General features: G+C 43.9%; 1 protein-coding gene across 3 annotated transcripts in view; it reads left to right on the top strand.

Annotated features, from left to right (window-relative positions):
- The window catches only part of HDX (highly divergent homeobox), a 40078-nt gene that overhangs the window by 9178 nt on the left and 13150 nt on the right, over positions 1–17750 (top strand). For all 3 annotated transcript variants that reach the window (XM_085060688.1, XM_085060689.1, XM_085060687.1), the window contains 4 exons: positions 828–1952; positions 5845–5898; positions 13851–13997; positions 17411–17618. In XM_085060688.1, the coding sequence (XP_084916814.1) occupies positions 828–1952; positions 5845–5898; positions 13851–13997; positions 17411–17618 (1534 nt within the window). The remainder of the gene's footprint in view (positions 1–827; positions 1953–5844; positions 5899–13850; positions 13998–17410; positions 17619–17750) is intronic.

Below are 17750 nucleotides of genomic sequence, written 5' to 3'. Positions count from 1 at the left end.
AAGTATCATTCCTTTAGTTTTTGTCTCTTTCTGAGTCCTGATTTGCAGCACTTAAACTTTTTCTTACTTGGGAAGTGCAATGGAAACAGATCCAATGTTTGTCCTGCATTTGTCATATTGTAGCATGATCTTGCCTTTGTCTCCTTTAGACCCCTCCTTTCTACTTCTCCTAATGCCCCCTTTTCCCCTTTTTTTTCCTATAAAACCCTTGGTCAGTGATTAGTTCTTTGCAAAATGATACTTGAGTTGCAGCTGGCACATGCAGATAGGATTATAATAGGCCCATGAATTCCCTAAATACAATTGGTCAGGAGAGTGGGGCTCTCAGCACAGGCAAAGCTGACCAATAACTGACATTTTACTGCATGTTACAAACTGTGCTTCAAAATAGACATTTTATAAAATATAACAAAAGAATTAGTAGAGTGGAATTGTGTATGGCAGGGATGTTTGCTTTCCCGTAGGAAATTAGTCACAGTGGTGTCAATGAAGTAAATCTTGAGGGTAACTTCAGGACAGTAGGCACAGAAGTCTCAGGATTTTTGAGAAACTGGGTCTTTGGAATTGAAACCGGGGTTCTCCTGTGTATTGGCTGTGGATCCCAAGCAGGAGAGGCATGGATTTCTACCCTGTATTGTTCAGGCCTGGATTTCCACCCTGTCATGTTCACTGCATAATCACTAAATGATTTACATATTTGTAAACTTAGATCTCAACTTGAACACTTAACATGTCATCAGATCTGCTTAAAAATGGAATTGCTAATTTTTTCCTGCTTCTTTAACGCCTCGGTTTGTGTTTGTTGTCATGGCTGTTGTCATTTGCAGACGTGGGTTGGCAACAAGCGGCGGAAGATGAGCAGCAAGACTGCAGTGGAATCTGGGGGAACCCCCCCAGGGACTGCCCCTGCCACTCCCTCCATGCCCCCAGAAGCAGCAGTGAGAAACGTGGTAAATATTGCTCGATCCCAAAGCCAGCAATCCTCTTGGACCTCTGCTAACAACGACGTGATAGTGACTGGTATCTACAGCCCTGCCAGCTCGTCGGGCCGGCCGGGAGCCGCCAAGCACATGAACGCTTCCATGGCAGAGCTCCACAAAACCTCCATCCCACGGCTGCCGGGCAAGAGCGACGCAGAGTTCCAGCAGCAGCACATCCCCTTGGGACGGCAAGTACCCCACTGCAAAAACGCTTCTCTGTTAGTAGGGGAAAAGACCATTATACTGTCCAGGCAGACGAGCGTGCTCAATTCTGCCAACTCCATTTACAGTCACACGAAGAAAAGCTACGGCGGCTCCTCGGTGCAGACGGCGGAGCTGGTGTTACCTCAGAAACCCATGATTTGCCACAGGCCCTGCAAGGCCGAGCCCGCGGGGTGCCAGCGCTTGCACAAACCCGAGCACGCCGCCCTGGCGTCCCACATGCCCCCCGGGCCCAGGGCTCACCCCAGGGACCCCGCCTGCAGCACCCAGAACCTGGAGATCCGCGAGGTGTTCTCGCTGGCCGTCACCGACCAGCCCCAGCGGCTCGTGGCCGGGAGCTCCTCGCAGAAACATCCCTCCCTGGAGGGCAGCTGCCTGTCCATCGCGATGGAGACGGGCGACGTGGACGACGAGTACGCGCGGGAGGAGGAGCTGGCCTCCATGGGGGCGCAGATCCACGGCTACTCCAGGTTCTGCGAGGGCGGCGGCTCCGGCCGCGGGGACAACCAAAGCGTGGCCGTGGCCGGGCCGGGCCGCAGTGGCGGCTGTGGGTCACAGGTGGGCAGTGCCAGGGATGTGCCTGACAATCTCCTCTACCACAGCAGAGAGTTCCACCTGCCTGCACGGACCTCATTGCACACCACATCCAGTACGATTTATAACGCTGCCAATGCGGCCAGAAGTACCTTTTCTCCTCATTTTACATCTTCAAGTCAACTGAGGCTGTCGCAAAACCAAAATAATTACCAGGTAATCCATCAGTTTGTCTTCAAACCTTGAAACCAAGGTTGTAGATAAATGCTGTTTTCTTTCAAAGTTGGTAGCTACTGAGCAATAGATTCACCTTTTGCAGGCTGTGCTCCTTTCATGCCTTTCAGTGGAGATAACTCCTTCTCAAACCCAGTGCAGGCAGCACTGCAGTGTGGTAGCACTTCTACCTGTCCAGCTGAGCCCCTGCTAACCATATGTTGAAGTTCAGTGAGGATTTCATGGATTCCTTGGCTGAATTGTGGCTGCAGGAGGCTCATACCTGTGAGCTGCTGGTTGCTCAAGCCTGTGTTGTCCTGTCTTGGCCTTCCAGCACCTGCCATGGCCATACCCTGGGTGTTTCCCTGGGGACACACATCACACGTGGCACAGGACATTTGTCTGCTGTGCATTTGCTCAGCCCTACTGATGTCAGCTTGGATTCCTGAGCCCCCTGTGCAGGTGGCAATCTCTGGACCTGTGTTGTGTCAGGGATTAGGATCCCTCGGGAGGGAGCTCTGCTTCCTTTCCCACAATATCTAATTCAAATAACCAGTTTTGCATTCCATCCCTTTATTCCTCATCCTGTACTAAAGTCCTCTTAGTGATACTGAGGAGAAGTGAAATGCAGATCACTGAAGAACTAAAAGATGTTTAGGAGGAACTGCAACACTTGACACATTTTTTTATTTTTTGGTATTACTAGGGGAGAGTTACTTGTGCAGAAAACATCCAAATTGGTATTTTTCATGGATTTTTACACCATCTGGCGTGACATGGTCTGGAGACACTGAGATAAAAGTCTTTTAAGGCTGACAGGATGTGATTCTGTGTGTCTCACCTGCATGCTTTTGCCTGTTATTGCCTTTTTAATTTATCCTGAAAGTAAACCATGTTGACAACATATCAGCTTTTCCCGTGCTTTGCTCACCAGGATAGAGGACAAGACTTTGTTAGTCATGGTTTTTTAAAAATTTTTTTTAGTTTTTCTCTTCTTTTTTTTTTCTGACTTGTTTTCCTGACTTGTTCCTATTTCATCTGACCATCTGAAAGAAAGCTTTTGAGTCAAGTAAGTGCCACTTTTCACCTGAATTACTACTTTTCTGGGTAATCCAGAGGTTTGATGAGCAGAAGGAGTTGAGTAAATTCTGGGTAGTAGGTGGCACGTCAGATGAGCTGTTCTTTCCTATACTCTCACATAGACTTGTCAGTGTTTACTGTTACTTTTCTTACTTGGTTGTAGAATTCATGAAATGCTGTTTACTTTGGACATCCCAGTTTCACGGGAGAAGAAGAGCTGTAAATGCACAGATCATTCCATACTTACCAAGTACTTACCAAAGCACTTTGGTAAAAGTGCTTATGATTGAGTTGAGGACATTTTTCTTAAGTTTCATGAAGGGAAATCCATTACTGATGCCTCCATCAGCTGTGTGCTCCTGGTGCTTTATTTCACTCCTGAAAAAGCATCAGAGTGATTGATTTCTTCTGTTTTAAATTTTTTTAAATGAAATTTGGAATAACTTTGTTTTAGGGTTTTATGGTGTAGAAACAGAGTCTTTTTAAAGAGCTAGAACAGCTCACAGTCAGTGACATTTTATCTGTCCCTGTGGTGTTTTATGGATCACATGAAGATGTGATCACATGGAACTTTGTTTTGGGGTTTTTTTACTTCCCCTGTTTTAACAACATACATGATTTTTTTGATAAGTGAGGAATTAACGTGTACCCCATTTAACCTCCATGCCTGTCCCACATACCCTGTTCTTTGGACTGGGAATGTGGATGGAGGGAGCTTCTGTTTCCTGTCATATCCCTTGTCATTCCAGGGTTTTAAACCTTGGAAAAGCTGAGCAGGATGCTGTTAATTCCCTCATTGCTGTGAGCATGCACCCCATGAACCTCTGAGGTGACACTTCTGGGTATTAGAGACTTTCTGAGGTGCTGTCTGAATCCTTTTAGACTTGTTCAGGATGACACTTCATTTTTTTGCACTCAGTTTATGTTAATTTTATTGCCCATGTTTAGGTAATTTATCCATCAGCACAGAGATGAAAATCCTTAAACTTGGGGAAATCTTCTTGAATTTAAAAATAGATTAAACCTGAGCTAAATGATTATTGGAGTAGTTGAACATCCAAGCAGATGCTTCTTCAAAGTCAGGACTGTGTGATTCATGTTTTGATGAAGTAATTACTGTCATATATTGGTGGGGTATCTAATTAGCAATTAGTTATAGCTTCCTTACTGGTTCAATTAATCAAATTCCTGTTAGTGTAACTTAAGACTAAATTTAATTAAGTGATCAATTTTAATGCCTGAGCTGATTCAGTAAACAAATTCTTCAGCCTACTTGCTTGTCTTAGTTTGACTTTGAGTGTGTTGAAGTAGAGAGGTTGTCAGTGCTGTCCTCGAGGCTGAATTGCCATTTAGTCTTGGTTCCTTCCCCCTGACCCTAAGGGACAAAAACACTGGTGCAAATCTGTGTGTTTTTATTCACTTTGTTCCCAACCCCACCCTTCAGCCTGTTTCCCAAAGGCAGCTCAGAGCAGTGCTGTGCACCTTGTCTTTCAGGGAGTTGTCTTGAGATGAACTTGGCTGGTTTTGGCTTTATACCTGTCAGAACTGTGTGCATTTGCCTTCCCAGCAACCCTTAACGCTCTGCCAGGTAGATTTTGCTTTCTTCCCATAGAAAAGCACTTCTTTTGTTTTGTAGTCCCCTTTAAATTAGTGAAGAGGAGCTACCTGGGTGGATCCTCAGGGTGCCTTCACAGTGGATTCTGTTGAGTGAAGCTGCTGTGTGGGATATAGGGTTGTAACAAATGTAACTTCCTATACAGGATTTCTAAAATGTGTGTGTGCAGTGAAGAAATTAATATTTTAGGCTCACAACCTGGTGCAGGCTGACCCCTGGGAGGAGAGGGTGCTCCTTTCCAGCCCCCCTCAACCCTCTTTGTTCTGTAATGAGAAAGTGTCTGACCTTGGGTGACCTCCAAGTGCTTCCAGATAAAAGCTGGAAAAATAAAAGTGTCTTACGTGCTTGTGCAGCAGACACCTGTACCAGGCTGCTGTACTTGGTTGTGCTCATGCTGCAAGAGCCATCAGGGAAGCACTTTGCAAATACAAAAACTCTCAGTGCAGATTGGTTAAGTCAGCAGAAGTTCACAGGTTTTTTCCTCACATACATGTGTTTAATGGCCTGAGGTGATTAATCTCTCCAGAGCTATGTTCGGTCTCTCCAGCGTTGCTTGTCTGCAGCAGAAGGTGAACATGGAATCCTAAATAAGCCTAAAATATTCCAATATGACACACCTCAGGTGGTCAGGGAAAACAGTCCAAGATTGTCATTGAATGAAGTGTTACCTCTGGGAATGATGGAGAAGCAATAGGAGTGGAGGCAGTTCACCTTTGCCTTCACAGCCCTTCTTCTTCCATCTCCAACCTGATACCCCCAATTTTTCTGCTGCTACTCAAATCTTTAACATCAGACATTGAACAGCTCAGTGAGTGACAAGAGAGCATGTTTTCTGGAAGATGAAGTGATGTAGTTGAAAAAGATGGGATGGCAGCTCTGTCTTAAGCCCTTGGCTGACTCCAGCCTGCTCATCCTGACAGGTTGGGACAGATTGAAAATGAAACTGCTGTTGTGAAATACAAGCTTTGGGGTATCCAAAGTATAGAAACTCTCAAGTCACCACTATGCTACTTTGCCTTCACCCAAAGAAACAGTGTTTTAGTCTTAACAGTAAAGCTGAGTGTGACTTTGGTTTTAATCTTAACCTGTTTACAGACATTGGTGTCAGAAATGAACACACAGTGCTGAAGTTTCAGTATTTGCTCTCACAGCAACCTAAGCTCCTTGTTTTCTGTTCTGTTTCCTCCTTCCCCTCTGCAGATTTCAGGAAACCTTACTGTGCCTTGGATTACAGGTTGTTCCAGAAAAAGAGCAGTAAGTACATTTCCATTTAAGTATCTAATGCATCAAGTGAAGCAATGCTAAGTTGATAAAAATGCATTTTTGAAAATGTCAGTTCTGTTTACATTGTGTGGGTTTTTTCCCTTTTTACTTTGATACAGACATTATCTGTAGGTGCACTGTTTCAGTTGAGGTAAAGTTGATGTCTATCTTTAAAAGCAGGTCAAGGTCATAAGCCAGTGGAGGTGATGTGATGCTCAGGTAGGAATTTTGCTCTTAGCACAAATATAACATCTGAATTGGTAACGACTGAGAGGTTGGGGTTCAAAATAGGTTTTTTATATTGAAATTGAAGTGGTTGTTAACTGAGGCAACTGGATGCTTAAGAGAGTAACTCCCTCTGCAGCTTCTCTGCACATGCACAGAATTAGTCAGTGCTGGCTGTAGGAACTTGATCAAGTCTAATTTTATCCACATAAGTGTCATTTCTGTAGGAGAATCAGCCAGGGTGGTGTCCTCAATTCACCAGTGACTCCAAACCATAACGCAAGGTATGAAACAGCTTTCATCAGGGGAAAAAAAAATCTCTGCCCAGCTCTTTTGTTTAGTTGCTGCTGAGCATTTCCACCTTCCCTCTGAAGAGGTGTCAGTTGTGCCTCCTTCCCATGGAAATCCAGCCTCAGGTTGGATGTTACAGCCAGGCTCTCCAGGGGCTGCTCCATGAGCCCAGCTCTGTCAGAAGTGTCTGTCATGGTAACCAAACTCACCCCATCAAAGCCCCCAGTCCATGGAGCTGCCAGTGTCCTGCCAGTGTCCTGCCAGTGGCTGCTGTGTTGGAATGAGGTCTAGGTAATGGAAGAGCCTTTCCTTGCTTTCTCCTGCTGTAACCAGTACTTTTTCCTTTCTTTTTCAGTTCTTCTCTTTAGTCTTCAAAAGGTGTGAGTGTGGGAGTGTTTCCTGTATAAGTAGGAATCTAAGGACCATCACATGAATGGTGGTTTCTCAGAGTTTTTCTAGGTCTCAGCTGTAGCACTTCCAATTTCTGCAGAGTTTGGTACAATCACTTAATTCTTTTTATACAGAGAGCACTTTGTAAGAGCATCTCCCAGAGGAACTGGTACTTTTGTACAAATCCTGTTGTGCTCAATCCATCTTTTTTCTTTCCTAATTCTCTTGAGGAGGCTTTTAAAAATGCTGCTCTTTTCTGGAAGGCTCATCTCCTCTATCACTCAATGACCTTTTAGAGCATCTCACCAAGGAGCTGGGGAGTGTTCTTGGGTACAATTTCACTGCTAAAAGGGGAAGTTTTGCCCTCCCTCTCAGTACCCTGCCACCCCATCCATAGCCAATATCCAGTTGCAAGGTAACCCAGGTCAGGTGTGTGACCTGTCAGGTACAAATTCTGCTGCTGAGTTTCTTTCTAGAGTTGATTGCTGTGCTGGGGGTCAGCTGAGTGCCAGAGGCAGCTCGGAGTGTGCAGTGGGTGCACAGGGCTGGCAGTGGGGTGATGTTGGCTCCAGACTCCCCAGCTCCCTCAGCCCCTCCTGGTGTTCCAGACCCTTCCCCAGCTCCATTCCCTTCTCTGGCTCCAGCCCCTCAATGTCCTTCCTGCAGTGAGACACCATTCAGGATGGTTATCAGGGAATTCTGTTATTTAGACCTTTAATCCTTTGTGTTTTTAATCAATAAAACACATAAAACCCATTGGTTAGTACAATCTTGTTTAGCACCATCTGTTTCCAGATTTGTGGATGCACTTTCCTGGTCTGAGTGCAGAATCAGCCTCCTTAAGGAGACAAGTTGAGGACTTGGCACCCTAAAACTGCTGTTTACACAGAGGTGTAAGACAACCAAAGGAGAAAAAGCTCCTACTTCCTAGAAACTTTGATTTCAACTGTGAAATTCTTTTGAAGAAAGAGTGTAAGGGAACAGAAATAGAATGGATAGAGTTGTAGGACTGCCATTATGGCACTTACTGCCATTCAAACAGGAAAAAGCCTGATCTGTATTTTGGTTAAAATGGAGAAGCTTGTCTTTTAGATGCTGTGAATTTTTAATCTTTTGCCTCAATGTTTTGTTTCCCTTGCCCTGTCCTTCAACTGTATCAGGAGAGAAATAAAAGCTGTGCAGTTCTGCAGAAACTCTTTCTTGTCTGCTCAGCTCTGCTGTAGGATGATGTAACCCTGATTGTTAATGAATATTAGTCTAGAAATATCTCCCTCTCAGTAACTCATGAGAGTGTCTTTGGAAATGACAGAGTTCTGTGTTCTCTCCTGGTGCATGTGCAGTGGCCTTTATGAATGCATTGATTTTTGGTTTTTCACAGGGTGCTGGAAGGATAACAAGGATTCAAAAATAGCAGTGAAGGTATCAGTTAGGGAGAATTAAAAGGGGGAAAATATCTTCACTTTTGTCCTTGTGTTTAGGTCTTGAGTGTACTGACTGTGTTTCAGTTCTGTGTCATCCAAGGTCTGAGCAGAATGCTTTGTGTTGGTGGTAGATTTTAAAGTATTGCTGTGCTCTGGAGAGCATTTGTCATACAGGTGGTGACTTTAGGTCAGCTGTGCCTTAGTGGTGACGTTTCATTTCTGGGTAGAGAGAAGGTTTGTCTGCCCTGAGCTTCATTTTGGGGTGTCTGAGCTCTCAGTCTGATGTATTTGGTGACAGGAAAGACCTGAAATGGGTAGAGAGTTCCCATGCTAGATTTTGATTTTTAAATCACTGTTTGCACATTATCTATTTGAATAAAACTCTGTCACAGGAGCTCAGGCATGCTTTGGGGCAGGTGAAGGGGCTGAGGTGTGAGATCTGCCCCCAGCTGTTCTGTGCATGGGGAGCACAGCTGGATTGTGTGGGGAGACACATCAGTACAAGCCTGAAGAAAGTTCCTCCTTGGCCTGGGGAGTGCAAGGCTCAGGAAAACCAGCAGCTGCCGCAGGAAAGCGACGTGAGCTGAGAGCAAACACCTCAGAGCAGCTTTACAGAGAAACCCCGGCAGGGATTAAAGCTGCCTGCAGTCAGAGGGCACCTCAGCTCTGCCTTTTGTCTTAAAACTATTCCAGAGGAACTTGGGGAGCTCTCTCCACCTCCCTCTGCTCTCCCAGGAGGGGACAAAACTGCTTTAGTCAAGTTGGTGGGAGCATGTGTGAGTGAGACATTCAGGGTGTGCAGTGAGAGGTGAGCCAAGCTGCAGGGCTCTGGATGGGAACTCTGTCCTTGTTCTACTTCGTGCCATTGGGAGCACTGGGGAAAATGTTTCCTCCTATGAAATACTTGTGTCTCAAGAGATTTCTACACTGGATGGTAATACCATCCCTAGCATGGCATGGCCTTCTGGCTGGGAGCAGCACCTCCTTGTCCAACAGCAATCCCCAAGGAATGCAAAGCGGGGCAAGTCTGGTCGTTTTTTGTTACGTGTTGTGCTGCACATAAGTGCCACAAATCACCTTGGCTTTTGTATGCTGGGAACCTGCAGGCAAGATATGCATCCTATCTGAAGAGGAACTGCAAAAACAGACTTTCTGGTCCAGTGTGAGGAAGACATTAATAGGTCAAGTAAGAATCATGATAATTGCCATCTAAAATCAGTTTACTTTGAGGCTGAACATTCAATATTTAACAAGTCAGTTCAAAATCTCAAGAAGGGTGAGTTGTCAGTTTGTGTGGATCAAGGCTTGGTTTGGAAATTACAGAGTGGGATGACTGGGGTTCAGTATAATTTTTTATTGCTAAACTGTTCAGTGCATTGATACCTCTTTTTTCCCCCATCTTTTTAGCTGAGTTAGATTTAGAAACAGATATTAACAGAATATCTGTAATTTTGGCTGAGTGTTGAAGCAGTTACAGCTCTTCTCACACTGGGGTGCTATGAAATATTTATCAGTTCTGCTTCCATCAGAGCAAACTTCAAGCTTACCCAACCAGTGGGAAAAGATGCAGAGTCTCTGTTGCAGAAACCTGACAATGTGTGGTTTAATGGTGTGTCAGCAGGAAGAATTTAAGGTACCTTCAAACACCTTGGAGCCTGAAGTTTGTGCAGCTGTGTGTGAGCAGCAGTGTCCAGCCCAAGCACAGGATGGGATGTCACTGGTGGGGGCAGCTTTGTGGCACTGGTGAAACCTGAAGCTCAAACCTCAGGCTGAAGGAATGTGTAATCTGGCACAGCTTTAATGAGGTTAAATATCTTGGGGTGTTAAGGGAAAATGCAGACCTTCAGAGTCTGTGTGTGGGAAATTGAGAAATAATAAACTGAAAAGCAAGAACGATATTAAATGGTGCAGATGGGAAAGGGGAAACATAGTGCAATGATTCAGAAATAACTAACAATACATACAAATAAGTACTTGAGATAGAAGAAAACAGATGTTAATTAGTGTCAGGGTTCAGAGAGCTCAAAGCTGGTGTCACTGGGAAAGGTGAATAAGGCAAAATGACACTGTGCTTGTACAGAAGAAAGTGGGATTTGTTCATACCTTGAATGCTTTGAATGCTTCTGATCTTCCCATTCCTCCCAAAATATAACACAGAAGCAGTGACAGGGATCAAAGGCACGGAAAATTTGTTGTGAGAGGTTTGTTTGCTAAAAATAACCATTACCTCAGCCCATTTCATCACCAAGTATCAGAACGGAATGTTGATTTAATATGATTTCACTGCAATTGAAATAAACACCACACACAGGGCTCAGCTGCAGCATCAATGCAAGTTACGTACCAAACCTCTAGTTCTTCCGTTTTTTAGCATGCCTTTGATTAACAATCTGAAATTTGTGTATGGCTTTTGTGCACGTGGCCTGAAACATTTTCAACTGATGCACAGAACCCGATCTAAAACCGCAGGCTCCAAGAAAAGGCAGGATGAGGACACTCCACGCCGTGCAATTATTCATCCCAATTATAGACACCGGATTTGCACCACAGATATTGCTGCACAGTGGGGGGGACGAGGGGCTCGGCAGAGAGCCAGGAATGTCTCTAATAAACTGGGTCATCTCTTCTAAGGATGTTGTTCTACACTTGGGAGGTCGGGGATAAGCTGGTTTAACCCTGCGAGGCACAACTGCTGGTTCCATTTGCTCGCTGGGATTGCTTTGCCTTGGGAATTGATAGGCTGCATTCTGCTGGGCAGAGCCTCTCCTGCCTTTTTAAACTGTGGCCAGCAGAAGTGGGAAATGCACAGGATTCAGCCAACAGCCAGCACTGCCAAGGATAAAGCCAAGCCTTGAACCGGCGAGCCTCAGAGCTGAAGAGAGGAAATGAGAATTGGATTCAGAGCTGAGTTAATGAAGTAAAAATAAGAACTGAATTACTGGCTTGCCTTCACCTATAAGTATTGTCATAAATATGAAGCTTTCCAATGTTATCTTTTGATCTTTTTTCCTATAACGGTGAATATTATGAATGTTTGTAAGACTCTTGAGTTTTTCCTCTTGGTCCTGCATTTCCTCTGATTATATTAAGCAGGAGAAGGTTATTACCTAAATTGATGGAAGCTTAGTTCCATGTACAATATAGAAATTCTGTCCTTTATTTTCTGACAAAAGTCATTATGTAATTTTTAAGCAGTTTATAATGCAGGAGTCAAACTCGGGTATAATCCATGTCAAGGGGATGATCCTGTAATTGAAGGTAGTTTGTGATTTCCCTAAGAAATTGCTGATAAGACCCATGGCACAGCGTGTTACAAGGAGGCAGCTAATCTGGAGCTGAAATTTGGACATGCTGAAGTGTCATTTACATCTAGAGAGCTTAAGAGGTGACACTGATCCCATGATGCTGGTGCAGCAATTGAGAGCAGGGTGTGCAAAGGATGATCCTTTGGGATTTCTGAGATCCCACAGAGCTGCTCACTTGGCTCAGCACAGGAACTCCTCAGTGCTGCTCTTGGTGGAGAAAAATGGCTAAAATGAGACAGAGACTTCCAAGTAGAAAAGTTAAAGTTACATTAGAATAATTATACAGCAGTTCTGAGGTGAAAACCGTTGAATAGTGATGTATCTAGTAAGATTTTTATTGAAACGTTTGTAGTAGATCATCAGAATTAACATCTATCCACCTAAAATGGAAAAAATGACACTGCTTTTAAAGGCAAAATTTTAAAGGCCATGTGGTTTTCCTAAACTCTGCTTTTTCCAGCAGCCAATGTTATTTATTTATGTTTAAAAAACACTCACTGTCCTTCAGCAGGTGAGATTGCCCTGAGCAGTGAGGATTGTGGGATAGGCCAGAGTACCTTGATTTTCTGTGCAGTCTGAGCATTGCTGTCACTCCTCTCTGCCTTCCCTCTCCTCTGTGCTGGGCTGCCGCAGAGCACAGCCTTTCCCAAGTCCCAGTGTATTTTGCCAGCAGCTATAAAAGGAGTTCTTGCTGCAGAGATCCAGGAGATAGCTGTACTTTTGCTCCATGAACGTGGCTTGGAGGCAGGAGGAGCTCAGGTCAGGCGTGCAGGGAGAGCAGCAGCAGCTCCGGGCAAACGGGCACTGGGGATTGGCTTTGCCTGGTTCTGGAGCTGCACCTTGCCCAGCCTGGAGCAGCCTTCAGTAGATTCCTTTGGGATGAACATGGCCTGGGGCATTGTGCCCGGGAGCATCTCCTGTGCTGGGCTGTGTGGGAGCAGAAAGGCTCCAGGGTGTCCAGGGAATTGCTGTGCCCTGATACCACCAACCATGGGATGGGCAGGAAGGCAACATCCCCTCTAATTCCAGACTGGCATGATGAAATGATAGCCTAGAAAAACTCGGAGTGCCTGGTAGAACTTAATTAATCATGGGTTCATTATGGTTGGAAAAGACCTCTAAGGTCAGCAAGTCCAGCCAGACCATATTGGAATGTATCTGGTGCATCTTTTTTACTGGGATTCCTTTGAGAAGACAAAGGTTTGATGCCCCTATTTTGTGTTCATACATTGAGGAGTGCTTCTCACACTTTAGGAAATAATCATTCTTAAAAGAAGAAAATTGCAACAATTACAGTATTCTGAAGATTAACAAAAGCTAGAACTGGAAATTGTACAAGATTGTCAAATGATCCTATTTCTGCAAAATCTCTTTTTATTTTGCTTTAAATTATTTCTCTCTAACTTTTAACGGCTTTTAAATGAGCAAACACAGAATTCAGCTATTGAGATCATGAACACAGTTCAACCACTGAAATAATGGCAAATGTGGCACATGGGCTACAAGTTACCAGTGCAAACTTTGTGGCTGATTTTCTGTACTCTGAATAGCAGGAGAAGTGGAAAACATGGGTTGGTGTAAAGAATCTGTAGATTTTAGATAAAACTCTGAGTGAAAAGCTTTTGATGAAGTTTGGAAGCTCTACTAGAGAAATACACTCTGTGCTCACACCAGTTCAGACAGTGGTAGGATGTTTAGGAATTCTTCTTCAGTGTAACTTCTTTTATCACTGATCCACTATCACATATTTTGATAAATGTAGACGAAGAGTTTGGGAACTCACAGATAAACAGTGGAACCAATTTAAACTCAAGCTCACCAAATAAACATTAAAGTATTCCCTTTAGGAAGTCAGAATCCTTTGAATTATGCATGTATTGTAGTTTGCAGTAAGATAAAAGAACTTCAAGGGGGGAGGGTGAGAAACTTGAAAAGCCTTTAAGGAGTGATTTGCATAAATTGGGTGGAGAGAGTAAACAGCAGAAGGGGGAAAAAAGTTATTTTCAGTAAAGCCTTACAGAATGAGATAAAACAAATTACAGAAGAAATCAGGTGGAGTTGAAACAAAGCTGAAGTGCTTTAAACTTGTGTTAACACTGCCACTACCTTTAGAGCAAATCCCAGGGAACTCTGAAGTGCCCTGGATAAAAAAATGAAATATAAAAAAATTAAATTTTTAAGGGATAGTTAGAAGAAGAGCCATGGAGACAGTACAACGTGTGTGTTACTGTATGGGAGACCTGTGGACATGAATGCTCAGGATAAGCAGATTTTTTTTCAATCTAACAGTATTTTTTTTTTTATCTTGCAGTTACAGGACCGCACACAATTTAGTGACCGAGACTTAGCTACCCTAAAGAAATACTGGGACAATGGCATGACCAGCCTGGGCTCAGTCTGCAGAGAGAAAATTGAAGCTGTGGCTGCAGAATTAAATGTTGACTGTGAAATAGTGCGGGTAAGAAATCCGGAGTCTTCCCTTATCTAGTCGCAGGAGCAGAAATAGGACAGATGAAAGGCTTTAAAAATTTCATGAGGAAGCTTGAAATAGATTTCACGTATTACATAATGAATGGCCATGTTGGGAAGTGCTCTCCTGCTCTTTCTGCAGTCTATATTTAGTAAAAGCCCTCAGGTAAGAGTCTTATTGATCATCAGCAGAAGCAGCACTACGAGCTGTTTGACATTCTCTTGAGTAAGATTTTAAGTAAAAGTGTTACATCTTCTAGGGAGATCCTAGAAGACTGAAAGGTACTATTTATATTGCTATTAAGATACCAAAAAAAAGGCTTTTCTAAAGATACAGGGGAAATACCTCTCATTCATGCTTATAGGGAAAATTGTGTGAAAGAAATTGCTCCAAAATAGGAAGAAAAAATATTTTACAAGACTGTCTTGAGGGCAGGTTTAGGTGTGATGGAGGAATTCTGTGTCACTTCAGTTTGATGGTCCCTGTAGGTGTGGCTGAGGAAGGCACAGGTGTGCTAGAGATAACCTAACTCCCAAAAACCACTGCACATCATCTCTCCCCGAGGCTGGGAAGTTGTTTCCACTGTGTCCTAGACGAGCAAACACTCAGCATCCCCCTGCAGCTCTGGGGGGCTCATTCTCTCTCCAGCCTCAGGAAATTGTCCAACTTCTTTGCAGTCATACAAGGACTGGAGCCTTCCTTTCCCTCATGACAATTGGGATTATTCCTTTCAGGCTTCATCCTCCTCGTCCACCTCTCTCCTAAATTCCTGACACTGCTGCCGAAGCAGAGCTAGGAGCCCTTGCTGAAACTCTCCTGTTGTGGAGACCTTTGGGGTTAGTGCATCCAAATGGCTCCAAAGCTGCTTTTAGGGTTGAGCACAAATCTGGTTATTTGTTTTTGGGAGCACACATGAATTCTAAAAAACTCAATTGTACTTTAGGAGGCTGAAGAGAATCATTCTTTTCCCTGTGGAGAGCAAAGCTGCTCCCTGTTTTCCAAGGACTTCACTTTGCTCTCTGAAAGGTGAAGCTGTTCCCCATGACAGAATCTCCTGGGCAGCACACACCTCATGGACAGCACAGTGACACCCAGGCTCCCTTGGTTTGTCCCCTTCCTGGCACACGTGGGGTGACACTGAAGTTCTGTTCAAACCTTCCCAGCTGCTGGGATGTTTCTGTCCTCAGGGCAGAGATTGGGATTGCCCTGTAAGGCTCTGGCACACCTGCACCACAACAGACACACAGATCATCCCATTGCACTTCACAGACCTTGCTGGAAGTTTTTAAAGAGAGAGTATTTTAGGGAAAGAACTCCCAAACTGATTTGGTACATGGAAATTCCAGTCTGCTCTTGCCCTCACCGTTGTGCTGTTCCAGAATGTTCTCTGTTCAGCAGAGCACAAGGATGTGGAACCTTCTCTTCCCCATTTAATTTGAGGCACTATAAAAATACATCCATCTTCTCTGACATTCTCAGTATGTTGAATGAAAGATTTTCTGCTTTGAAAAGTCTGTAAAAAGATCTCCTTTTCCCAAGTGCCTTTTTTACTTAAAAAAGAGGCAGATTCAATTTTAAATTTTGTTAGCACTGTTTATTACCGTCATAAGGTGATGGAAAAATTTAAAGAATAGCAATACACTGCTTGGAAAAAAGAGACCCAGATCTCTCTTTTCTTTCTTCCCCCAAACTGTTGGTAATACAAAAAATGATCTAGGTAGCTCTGCATACCTGTTGTGCATTCTTCAAAGAGGAAAATCAGCAAGCTGGGAAAGCAAATATCAGCCAACAAAAATGATTTGCTAAAAATAGTGTTCAGCATGTAATCTTTTAGCTTGTTAGAGATGCAGCTTTAAAAGGGTTTTTTTTCCAAGGCTGGCACAGCATGAAACTGTGTTTAGTAGTTCAGACTGCTGTTAATATTTCTCTGTTTTTTCTCTCTGGTAATCAAGGTATTAGAAGCAAAAAGTTTTTTACTCAACTTTTTCCTGTTATATATCAGAAACCTAGGAAGAAGAGCAGGGCAGTTATTTCTGAAATAAGGCCAGAGTGATGTTTAGTGTGTCTTTAAAGAAGAAAATCCTGTAATATTTTAATGTCTTGGGAAACTCAGTTGGAACAGAGACCTGATGGAAAGGATGTGCATTTTGCCGTGGCCTGATCATGTTTTCAAACCCAGGGACTGCTGCTTCTGTTTCTGGGGGTGTAGATGGTGTGGAAGGGGGACAAGAACCAGCCCAAGAAGAATGGCAATAGCAGTTGGTAAAGAATTTGTGGCTCTGGGAAGGATTTTTGGGTGCCAGTGGAGAGCTGACTTGGATGGAAGGAAGGGTCTGGGGTGCAGGGGCTGTTGAGCAGAGCTGAGCTGAGAAGTTGAAAGCCTGAGTGACACAAGGGAAGGGAGAGCCTTGGGAGGTGAAGAGGTGCAGACAATCCTTACTATATCGTGTTAAACTCTGAGTATTGAATCATTTTTGGTGCAGACATTTCTTCATCAGAGAAAGCAAATTCATGGCCAGGTGTACAGATCCACTTGGAGAAGATGGAATGTGGGTCTTTTTTTTCTCCTTTGAAACTCAGTTTCAAGATGAAAAAGCATCCATCCACCTCACCATGCCTGGGTTTCTAGGTTCCCTGGGCCAGTTTTGTCTCCCAGACTGTTCCCAGTGTGCTCCTCTACCCTCACTGCAAACAACTTTTCTCACAGCCTTGTCTTCAGCCAAAGGGGACTGAAGGATGAGCTGCTCTGAGCTTTATTTGCCAAGTCCCATTCTGTCCTCCCAGGGGAGTGGTGCAGATCTGTCTGTGCTGGGGGAAATCCTAGAACAAGGGGGATGTTTGGGTCATTGGATGCTTCAGTCCTCTTATGGAACTTGCAGAGTAGGAGAACCTGGATCAGAGATCTTCTCTTAAATTTTTTGAATAATGTAGATGGGGAGAGACCTTACAAAGTCACCTAGTCCTCTTTATTTAGAGCAGGATTGACTTTGGAATCAAGTCAGGTTTCTCAGATGTTGTCCAGTAAAATGTTGAGTACCTCCAAGGCTGGAGGTGCCAAGGCTCCTATGGATGCATTGTCCCTCTGCCTCACTGTAAAGCATTATTTTTTTCTTTTTCTTTTTTTTTTTCTCAATTCCATTCAGAACCTTCCTGTTGCCACTTGTGCCTATTGCTTCTTTTCCTTTTGCTGTGCACCTTCCTGTTTGCATTGGAAAACTGAACCTGGACACAGGATTTTGGGAAGCAGCCTCATGAGGGTCAAATACTGGGGAATAATCATCTCCCTGAACTGCTCTCTGCACCCTCCTTCCTGTAGTCCAGATATGCTGATGTCACTTGGTTGGGGGCCTGTTGCTTTTGTTATAGTTTCTGATATCATTCATGTTTATTTCTCTTACAAGACTTGGATTGGGAATCGAAGACGGAAATATCGTTTAATGGGGATTGAGGTCCCACCCCCTAGAGGAGGTCCTGCTGATTTCTCTGATCAATCTGAATTTGTTTCTAAATCAGCACTTAATCCAGGAGAGGAAACTGCTACTGAAGTGGGGGATGATAATGATAGGAATGATGAAGTATCAATCTGCTTATCTGAAGGAAGCTCACAAGGTATTTGGAATGCAGTTACTACTGTGCCTATATTTTCAATTTCGTGCAGTGTGCATGCTTTGGATTCTGTTGTACACATTCAAAAACGTCTGACAGAGTCACAAGTGCTCCACCCCGCCTGGGCTGAAGGTA

The sequence above is a fragment of the Lichenostomus cassidix genome, chromosome 4A (assembly GCF_008360975.1).
Source record: "Lichenostomus cassidix isolate B80296 chromosome 4A, HeHo_3.0, whole genome shotgun sequence".
NCBI lineage: Eukaryota > Metazoa > Chordata > Aves > Passeriformes > Meliphagidae > Lichenostomus > Lichenostomus cassidix.
This window is presented reverse-complemented; position numbering and strand designations above follow the sequence as displayed.